The following is a 10,906-nucleotide window of genomic DNA, read 5'->3' as shown; positions in this document are numbered from 1 at the left end:
GGTTCAGCATTTTCCTGTGCTGGATCAGAGAAGGGATCAAACACCATCTGCCTGCTGCAGGGTACACAACAGAGGGAGGAGCACAATTATCAGGGTCTTTCAGAGCCTCCAGACTAGACTAGTTATCCTAAACCACTCTGGAAACCATACAGGAAAAGCAAGTTTACACACAGAAATAAAAAGTTTAGATGGTTGTAGGTTTTGCGATTTCTGAAGACCAACCAAGTTCCAGTGAGACTTTGTAAAAAGGATTCTGAGTTGTATCATGCAAATAAGAGCTTATATAGGGTAGGAATCTGATTTAAATTACTTCAATTCATTGACTACGTTTCAAGAAGAGTTTGTTTCTTTTAACTGAAACTTCTGTATAAACATACAGTCAATAACAGAGAAATAGAATTGAGGTGCCATACTTCTCCATTATGTTAATGCTACATGATCTACAAAGATAACCAGATATGCCCATTCCACTTTAGTTCAGTCAAAATACAGTAATTATATATATATATATTTTTTTTTTTGCCTGCGACAACACAATTCCCCTGTGCCTCACACCTCTAATGTTTTCTAATCCTAAGCCTTTCATTTAGCCTAACTAAAGCTAATTTGATTGAAGCTGCCTACAGTAGGTAGCCATGTTAATACTTATATTCTCATTCTGTTCCCTCTCTGGTTTGTATCATATCATAAGTGATATGATACATCTATCATAGGTATTAGAGATAGTACCATACACTGACCTAGTTAAAAAGTTAGGATTAAATAGTAGATTCTACAGTGGTTAGTTCTTTCTCAGCCACACTGGATGGCTGACTCAAGCCTGAAGTCTAATGCCCACAAATATGTAAAAGAGAAAAGAAAAAACTATGACAAAGAAGTGAGACTAATGCTGTGGCTGAGCAGAATGTTTTCTCTCTCTAGGTCCTTGGTCCAGCAGTGGTACACGAGGCTGTCAATGTGCAAGTCACATTCACCAACCCACTGTCTGAAGTGGTGACAGACTGTGTGCTGAGAGCAGAGGGCAGTGGCCTGCTCAGAGAGCAACTGAGAATCAGGTACATGAGTGGAATTAACTTGTTAACTTTGGTGGGAAATCTAGAATAAAAACTGTTTTAAAAAAGATTCCCATAACTTTTGTTTTCACCAATCTTGGACAAAATGCCATCATGTCAATATTCTCCATAAACTAGTTGGAGTTTTTTACACCTCCCTTGCCAAGCTTTGATGTACAGAATGCTTAGAGAGTGGAGAGATGGCCTGCTTTTAATGGCAGCATGTAACTCAAGAGTGCTGTAGCTAGTGACTGAAGTATATAAAGGGCAACAATTTTTAAAAATTTGCTTTTTTTGTGGTTTGCAAAAAAAACCCCAAACAGTCCTTGAAGGATATTAAATTACCGAAGAGCCAAAACATATGCTGCAACAAAACATCTTAAAAATGTGTCCACCAGTATCATACCAGTAAGAAATTGTTCTCTCATCTCCTCCATGTTTATTATTTTAAAGACATTTTTTGAAGTGTCAAAAATGTTTATACTGGGGGAATTAGCGCCAAGAAACTGTGAGAGGAAAACAAAAAAAAAGACAGCAAAAAATGGCTAATTATGTGAATCACTAAGTCTTCATGTACATTCAATACTAAATTCAGGTCTAGATCCTGACCTTGAACCTCAACTTGCCTTACCAGCATTGGTATTGCTCAGCTTCAGTACCTCCTTAGAGCACAGAGATCCTTTTCCCCCACTCTCTCAGTCTCCTTGTGTTGGACATAAACTATGGACATAAAATCAACAGTTAATTACATTTACTATACCAAAATACAGCATGAGTATATCTAGAGTACTGTAAATGTTGTGAGCAATGAGGGTAAGACATACCATTGAATTTGAGCTCTTCTAAAGATCAAAGAATCATAGAATAGAACCATAGAATGGGTAGAGTTGGAAGGGACCTTAAAGACCATCGAGTTCCAACCCCCCTGCATGGGCAGGGACACCTCCCACGACATCAGGCTGCTCAGAGCCCTATCCAGACTGCCCTTGATAAAGATAACCTTTCTGACCATTCCTCAGGTATTCAGTATGTTCCCATCATTCTCTAACACAGACTGAGAACCATGACTATTCCAACAGATCCATTACAGCTTAATTGTTCTTTCTTCAAGGATGGTGCTGCGGGGGCTGTGGACACGGCAGGTCACGGCCTCCTGTGCTGGGGGCACGCACATACAGCAGCCACTTACTCTGACTCTTCTTTTCCGTACTATCTTGGACCTGGGGACTGAAGAATATGTACCAAGAATGTTTCAGATGCTCAAACTTAACAATGTATTCTCTCTTTCAGCATGGCAAGAATGGCCCCCAAGGAGAGCTCAACAGTCCAATTTGAACTCATTCCCTACAAGAGTGGAACCAGGCAGCTTCAGGTGGACTTGGTTTGCACCCATTTTTCAGACATTAAGGGATTTGTGATGCTTGATGTGGCTCCTGCTCAGTGATATGACCTGACCATCAGTTCAGTTTTGTCTCTGTTTATGGGTTTCATACAGTATTATGACTGGGAACACAGAAATGCAGACTACTCAGCCAACGTAAAGTGATGTTTTGTGAAAGGAATTTAAAAAAGGTACTATGCACTATACTGTAATGAGTGTCAACTTTTTCATTCCCTAACCTGACATAAGGTTTTATGGACCTTAATTAACAGAAATACTAGTGGAAGTAATTATATAATTTAATTTGAAGGAAAGCATCTAGTGCTTTTCAGCATTTTACCATTTAGTGTTTTCAGCATTGGAGCTTGTAGCAGTAATAGCAGCTAGATTTCCAAGAAACATAATTTTAAATAGCTGGTTTTGTAAGCTTCATTTAATATAATTTATTTATATTCACTAAATATATGTATTATTCAGTAATAGCCAAAGTTGTTACTTGCCCACGTCTGCTGCCACACACTTCACCTGCCCTTTACCGTTGTATCTTCCTAACTTATGACAGAGGAAGTTCCATCTATTCCTTTCAGAACAGACAAGAAAAAAAGACTGATGTTTCTGTTTGCAAAGACAGATACTTTGCAATGCTGCCAGAAGTGCTCAGAAAGCACAGGATGAGAAGAAAAGGCTCAGGACAATGTAATCAGAAGGATGTATGAAAATTCTCAGTTAACAGTCACAATTCCTCATTCCACAAAGCTGCTGAAAGCAGATCATCCTCCTCCATGAGGAAGGCATTACACTACCCATACCTAAATCCCAACACTGTGTCTCTTGATTCCTTCCAGAGTTAACAAGCCAAAATAGCAAAGATCTGAATGCTCCTAAGAGACAATGTGACCTTTTCCTCCTGACAACACATGGTACTGTCCTGCAATACAGCCCCAACTTCCATCAGATAAAATGTTTTAGGGACACTAACTGACTCTATGACTCAAATTAAACTGAGGTCTCATTTAAATTTCTTTGATTTAAAGCCAACAAAAGCTTTAAAACATGTGAACTCCTATTCTATGACATCAATTACAATCTTTAGTCACCCATACATATACTTAGAGGGGATGCAGAAGCTTGCCAGAACTAGCCAGCCCAGAGAGACTGGAATGAATATTGAAAAGAGGACACGTGCACACACACACAGAAAGGAATTCAGATTTCTCCAGGCAAAGGAGAAGGGAATAGGAAGCTTTGCAGCTATCAATTAAGTGTTGCGAGATCTTGGAAAGTCAGGGTATACAATCCTCCACTAGTTTCAGAAAAGGCTTTGAGGAAGTGATGGTATGACACAAAACCTCATTAATTTTTGCAAGAATGCAGACTGTCATTACATTTAAGACACAGTGCAGCCAAGCCATTCAAATTCCTTCAGTATTTCTTCTTAAACACAATTAAGGAAATTATTTCAAACAGTATTTGTCACACAAGCTTGAAATTACCTCATCCTAATTAACTATTTGTAAAGGAAACCTGCTGTTCAAAGGAAAATCAGCCTCAATGCTTGCGCCAAGTTCCAGGATTTGCAACACCTCAGGTTGCTGCATTTCCAGGGTGTCAGCGTCATTAACTGCCCAGCAACCACACCCTATTCAGTTTCAGTGTCAAAATGCAGATCTGGCCAGTGCCACAAAGATGAAATATACATTCTTCCTGCTTTACACATAAGACAACTGTTCAATTAAACTAATTATTATAACAGAGAAAAATGTGTAAGTGCCCAAGGAAGGATTTAAATAGCTTTTGCCAAACCTACAATCTTTGCACAGCCCTTACTCAGAAGCCCATTGGAGTTGGTGGAGTAAAATACGGCTAATTATCAGTATTTTTCTTTTAAAATATGCAGTTTAAATCTAAGCTTGTCCAAGAGGCTGACCCAGCCCTCATTCCATTCCAGTCACTCAAAAAAAATCAAGTGAGCACTAGCTAACACGACACTTTCATACTATGAATTGATCTTTAAAGACATTAAAATCAGACTCAAGGATGGTGAATGTTTCTCCCCACCATTCTTTTCTCCTAATCTAAGTTTCTAGAACCTTGATTGAGGGATTCAATTAAATTACTACTCTTTTACAGATTTAAAAAAACCACAACAAAACAGAACAACAAAACTTGGTAGTTTGAAATCAGCTTGTTCTGTCACCAGAGCTGCACTGCTTTACCACTTGGCATCTTACACTCCTATGCACTGAAAATGGAGGGTATTGCTCACTAAAAGACAACTCAAAAGGCACAGCTTAAGCATTTCTTATTGTTATAAAGAAACAAGGAATTAAACAAAAAAGGAATATTCACATCTAATTCATTTATATGTCATCTCAGAGCTGGAAATGTAGACACAATAAAAGGGAAACAGATATATGCATTTTTTGATCACTACATTCAGAAAGAAACCCAGTTATTAAAGATGCTCACATAACTTTTAAACTTTTTAAAACTCTTTTTATAAGTAATAAAGAAGATAATGTTTTTTTACAGATTAATGTTTGGACCTATAAACCAACAAGTATCGTCACATACTATGTAGACAGTAACACAGTAGTATCAGGCAGGATGGATATTTTCAAGGATATTATTACCAAGAAAGGTTGGACCAGATGATCCTTGAGGTCCCTTCCAACCTGGCATTCTATGATTCTACTATGATTTTTCCTTTAGATTTCTATGAGCACTTCACAGTTCAGGAATGCAGTGGATGTAGAACAGTGACGACACTTGCCTGACCTGCAAGAAGTCTTTCAGAAGCGGCAAGGCAAGAAGGGAGTGCAAAAAGGGTACAAAATCTGCTCATTACGTAAAGCCATTTAAATTACTGAGGACTAAATAACTATGAGGAACTTCAGAGGGTCCCAAACAAGGCAAAGTAGATGACAATATAACAGTGAAATTCAGCTTGGTAAATGCACATTAGGAAAGCAATTTTTAGTCCACCATTATTCAGTGCTACATCAGCCATATCAAGTGCAGGAAACCTCAGCATAAACAGACAGCTCAGCTGAGATTACAGCACCTGGTGTTTCAATGATTGCCACTAATGACAGGGTAAACTGCAAAGTAGACAGGAGGGGACTACTACAAAGAATATCTATCATTAACAAGAATTCCCAAAGTGATATTAAATATTGCATATTCATATTCATTCTTGAACGTCATCAGCTATGAGATGATGTCTCACTTGCTGCAATGCAGCTCACACACATTCTTCTGAGGCATCTGGTCTTCTGTACTCTGAGAGACCAGATGGGACTGGATGAACCACCATTCTGACCCAGTCTAGCAAGTTGTACCTGCTTATGATTTTGTTGCATTTTAGAGACAAGGATAGGTTTGGATGTGATTAATTGTAAGTGAATGTGAAGTTCTTAGTGAATACTTACAATGAAGAGGGGAATTCAATTGGTTGATTTCATGGATCTTGTGCACTTGTGCTAATGTGATGTTCACCAGACTGCAGCCTCAAGATTAGAGGTTGAAATCAGAATAAGTAGAATGCTGGTCTATTACAACTGCAGTTTTACAAACAATGGTACCTATCAGAAGCATGATTAATATGTGTTAAATCCATGAGAAAATTATGTTTGCAGCTGGCAGCTGTACAGTCTTTTCAAAGGAATGTCATAATGAATGCTGCTCCTGAAGCTTCAGCAAACATTATTCCTGTTGAAGAGACTTTCTCTTTTTGGAGCCAGAAACATTAAACAAGAGCTATATGAACAGCATATGAAAAAAACACCCTTAAAACAAATCTACAAGACAAAGAAAGTCTAAAGGTTACTGAATTTGCCCTTTACAGTTCAGATTGAAAAAACATACTGTTTTTCTGAAGTGTGACTTTTTTGCTGGAGGCTTTTAGGGCAACACCTTTGGAAGACCTATATGGTAGAGCCACTGTATCTGAAGCATATTTCCCTGCTTTCTGACACAGAACATACTGCTCTCAACAGTGTTGTATGAACGCTCAGCAACCAGTAAGAGGAGAACCTTTGTATACAACTCCAAATAACATTATGCTGAGTGCACAGAAGAAATACTACTCCAAGGTGCTACAACAAGCAACTTTTAACAACCGCAATATCAGTCACACAAATACTTGATGCACACTTTAGAAATACCAATCACTGAAAGTTCAGTGTGCCTGCAGAGACATGCAAACTGCACTCAGCAAAGCAGCCACACCAATCCAAAGCCTGCTTTTTCACAGTGCAGTTACAAATGCTACACACAGAAATGGGTGCACCATTTTAGTACCATCAGTGATGCAGAGAGTGTTGTGAATTTGCCTTTACCAAACACAAGTGCTGGATCAGATGTGGATGGCATTTAAACTAACATGAAACAAGCAACAAGGTAAAGAAAATCAACGGATGAGAAACTCATATTCCAGACAGGAAGAAACGTGATACGCAAGTGGGAAATCTCAGCGCTTCTGCTGAATGTTTTTACCTCTGTAGTGGCTGATTTCTGCTTCTCTCAGATCTTGGATGGAAAACATCTGGCATCTTGCGTGTTAACCTTTCCATTGGACCTTTTTAGCCCATTTTGGTGTAATGAAAGATACAAAGGGACAATTAGTAGTTCTCCGTGCACAGTTTACCAGCTGCACCCTATGTAGCATTACTTGCAGTTGCCAGTTTGACCAAGAGATGGTACTAAGTGTTGACACAATGGTGGTGGAATAAATACCTGCTTGTATTTAAATCACTGGGTGTTCATAAACGTGTATATTGCAAAGTTGCATTTAAAAACACTGATCATGCAAAGAAAGTTTGTATTTAGCTTAAACAGCAACTTTTCCAAAGCTGCCTCCCTCATCTTTACTACTGAAAATAACTGAGCAAGCTATTTCACCTATTTTTATTGACTTCTCAAATTCTTAATGAATTTGTGGAAGATCATACACTTCTGCAAAACTGCTGTGACTTGCTCCATAGTAAAAACTGTTTACTTTTGCCATCTTATTTCTTGTCTTTTGACCAATCATTTATCAATGCCATAACCTTATTTTTGTATTAAGAAAGTATTTAGTCCAAGTCTCCAGTTTAGTATTTTTAAATAGTCTGCATTATACTACAGAAATTAATTTTTGTAGTTGTTGCTTTTAACAAGTTTCCTCATTTTGAAATGGTTTCACTTTTTTTAATTAGGCACAAGGTCAATTAAAGTATCTTTTTTTTTTTTTTTACTCCTTGAAGAGTTTGGGATGTAAGGTTGTTTAGGTTCAGTGACGGAGAACTCTTCAATACTTACATTTTAAATGCATTCTGTGTATTGTTTAGAGCCAAATTAAGATTTGTATTTCCTACTCTTGGGTCTCCAGTGCACAGCTCTTTGAAACAATTTTCACTGGCTGTCTGTAGAGGCTTCACATCCTGCTGTGGAACTTAAACTTGTCTGTAGGCAGGAAAAGTCACCCCTTTCTGTGGTCTCTTTGGTGTGGTCTGAGAGATAAAGAAGTGCTCAACTTCTGCACAGCAGGCCAGCAAGATAAGCTGAAGAAGAGGTGGCAACATCATGTCCCACCCTGTATAAAGAGATCAAGCAAACAACATTGCAAGCAGAAAACTGAAGGAAGGAGCCCTTGCCCACCAGAGCAAGCAGGAGCTGAAGACTTCCACAGTACAGGGAACTAGACATGGGTCAAGGTAAGCAAAGATCACTTTGGTTAGTCCTAAACATTTGCCATTCTGTCAGGAAAAACAGCTGTCCCTGCTCCAAGACAGTGCTCCTGAGGCTTGTAGAAGAGGTGAACTTCTTACAGGGCAGGAGCCAGGAAAGTGCTCAAAAGGCTAAGAGTTCCACTGCATGGAGGACTGCATGAAAATGGACAGCGAACAAAATCTGGCATCAGTGCCTAACAGGAGCTCCAGAGAAGCAGTACCAGGCAGCTAAGGCAGACATGAGAGTTTGGAAGCAAAAGCAAGAGAGTTATTCTTAATATGGGAATAGGTGGCAGCGGGTAGGGGGAGGAGACATAGACTACAAAACTGAAGCAGAGCAATTAGGAAGTTTTTTAGCCACTTGAGCAAGGAGAGGGTCTAGCTTCCAATCAACCTTGAAGAAGGTGACAGTAAGATCTTTAAAAGTCATATGAAGGAAAGGAAGCCAGACTGGATTTTTAAAAATTGCAACCACTGAGCACCAAATTGGGTGCCTGAAATTGGGACAATTTTCTTCTCTCTTCTGGACAGAAACATGTTTGATGCCTATGATGCACATGTAGGAGACAGGAGGAGGACAAGGAGAAGGAGGAGGGGCTCTTCTGTCTCCTGCAGTTCTGGGTCTGAGATTGCCAGTGAATGTGTTGCAAAGAAGCAACAATTGGTGTTTGATTTTCTGTGATCCAGCATAGTTCCAGGACTAAACAGCCACATTGCACTTGAACCAGCTGCAAAGTTGGCATTAGTTGATGGTCTTTGGTGCATATCAGACACCCACAGTGCAGTAACTGCAGGAAGAGCTTGCACCCATGTTACAAGTGGGGTGTAATAGCTTATCTTCTGTGCACAATTCAGCCATGGATCCAGGTGGAGAAATGCTGCTTTGAGTACCATCGGTGCCCCTAAGCAAGACTCCAAATGTAGCCACACTGCAAGCTCGTGCCAGCCACACTACCTGCATCCTTTGGATGCTCAGGTCTGTTCCTGGGAAGGAAGGAGCTTTTGCGTAAGCACTTTGGATGCCAAGGTTTAAGCAAAGGCAGCTCACTAGCCACTTGACACAAGAAGAGAGTGACTGGGCAGAAAGTCTGAAAGGCAGAGCTGCACTGTCTGCCTGGAGAAACACCCGAGCAGCTGTTTGTGCGCCTCAGGGCACCGCCCAGGGCCAGACTGCAAGCAGCTCACAGATCCAAACTCATTCTCTATCTTCTCACATTACAGATCTGAGCATCAAAAAATGTGACCTGAAGATCCCAATGAACAACAATAACCACCACACAGAAGAAATCAGCACTGAAAGGCTCATGGTGAGGCGGGGACAGCCATTCACTCTCACTGTGAGCTTCTCAGCTCCAATACACAACTACCTGCAGCTGCTGAAGAGGACCTTCCTCATTGTACAGACAGGTAACATCATTACTATACCTATCAGAGCTCTGGTCCTCCACCCACCTGAAGAAAAGAGCTGGTGTCAGAAGCCATCTCCAGAGCCAGACAGAGGTGCTTACATTTAGAAGCGAGGCTGGCAAACTGTTTATCTAAGGCAGAACAGAGTCCCCTGGTGCTGGGGCCGCAGGGTCAAAACTAGATCTCTTTCCAGAAAAGACACTGCATCACAATAACCAGTGCAGGTTCACTGCTCTTTGACTTCAGAGTACTCATGGGATCTCTCCTGGCTTTTGGTTTAGGAATGTACAAACCAAGCTAGCCTGTTGTTAATGTTTTGTTTCAGAGCAGTTTCCAGTGAGACGCCCAAGAAGGGCAGCAGCATTCAGCCCCAGCTTGTTTTGCCGTAATGTGAGCATTTGGCTTTGACTTTGTTACAAGACACTGAATCCTGGGAGCAGCAGGTCTGCACCCTTCTGACTGTTCCTGCTTTCTACAAATCTGTGAAATACATATCCCACTTTCAAACATGGAGGCCTGAGTGCAGTACTAACCTCAGGAAGATTCACTAGGCATTAAGCAGCTAAAGGATTAAGACTGTCTCATAAGAAAGAAGAGCTATGGGCTCCGGATACAGACAAGGTCCCTTCAATTTATATGGGGTAAGGATGAATACCTGGAATAGACATAACCTCTCACACATCTCTTTGGCTGCAGGATCACATCCTTCCAAAGCATATGGAACCCAGACGGAGTTTTCCATCTCCAGCCTGGGAGACAAGAAACAGTGGAATGCAGCTCTGGAAGAACAGGAACCATGCTCCTGGACCATTTCTGTGAACACACCTGCCAATGCTCCCATTGGCCAGTACACTCTGCTTTTACACGCCTCCAAGTCGTCCTGTCTCCTGGGCAACTTCACCCTTCTCTTTAATCCCTGGTGCCAAGGTATGTGATCAGAAACAGAAAGGTGGGCCGGGATCAGTCCCTTCACAAACTCAGCTTTTGAGCTCTGCCTCCATGGAGAGGGCTCCCTAGGGCTCCCCACCACTCCTTCCCTGCTCCTCACAGGACCTTAGGAAGGAGGTAGGGGCTAATAAAAGCTCAAAGCTGCCTACCTCAGCACTTCTGCCCCAGCCCTGGAGTACTGCACTGCCACAGCCCTTTTCGCCCCACTAATGAGGGAAAAATGTTTGATAAAGTGTTTCCTATAATAAATATTTTAAGATGAGTCAAGGTAAAACAAATATGACAATGACATTTTTCTTTCCTGTCTGATTCAAAATATGTGGTATTTTTCCAAGGCAGGATTAAGTCCCTGGAGTGCAGTGGAGTCTGCTGATGTAAGAGATGCAAATGCATCTGTAAGCAGGAAT

At 40.7% G+C, this 10,906-nt stretch overlaps 2 protein-coding genes across 2 annotated transcripts in view; both read left to right on the top strand.

Moving 5' to 3' along the window:
- LOC104385575 (protein-glutamine gamma-glutamyltransferase 6-like) overlaps positions 1 to 2,496 on the top strand; it is a 14,466-nt gene extending 11,970 nt beyond the window's left edge. The window contains exons 12-13 of the mRNA XM_009994042.1: positions 922 to 1,055; positions 2,343 to 2,496. Of these exons, the coding sequence (XP_009992344.1) occupies positions 922 to 1,055; positions 2,343 to 2,496 (288 nt within the window). The remainder of the gene's footprint in view (positions 1 to 921; positions 1,056 to 2,342) is intronic.
- A 5,570-nt stretch (positions 2,497 to 8,066) lies between these two features.
- The window catches only part of EPB42 (erythrocyte membrane protein band 4.2), a 9,740-nt gene continuing 6,900 nt past the window's right edge, over positions 8,067 to 10,906 (top strand). The window contains exons 1-3 of the mRNA XM_009994041.1: positions 8,067 to 8,129; positions 9,366 to 9,551; positions 10,248 to 10,478. Coding sequence (XP_009992343.1) covers positions 8,120 to 8,129; positions 9,366 to 9,551; positions 10,248 to 10,478 — 427 coding nt within the window. The 5' untranslated portion in view covers positions 8,067 to 8,119. The remainder of the gene's footprint in view (positions 8,130 to 9,365; positions 9,552 to 10,247; positions 10,479 to 10,906) is intronic.

This window comes from Chaetura pelagica, unplaced genomic scaffold, assembly GCF_000747805.2.
Source record: "Chaetura pelagica isolate M959 unplaced genomic scaffold, ChaPel_1.0 scaffold493, whole genome shotgun sequence".
In the NCBI taxonomy this organism is placed as follows: Eukaryota; Metazoa; Chordata; class Aves; order Apodiformes; family Apodidae; genus Chaetura; species Chaetura pelagica.
Note: the sequence above shows the minus strand (reverse complement) of the source record. Positions and strands in the feature narration are given on the sequence as shown.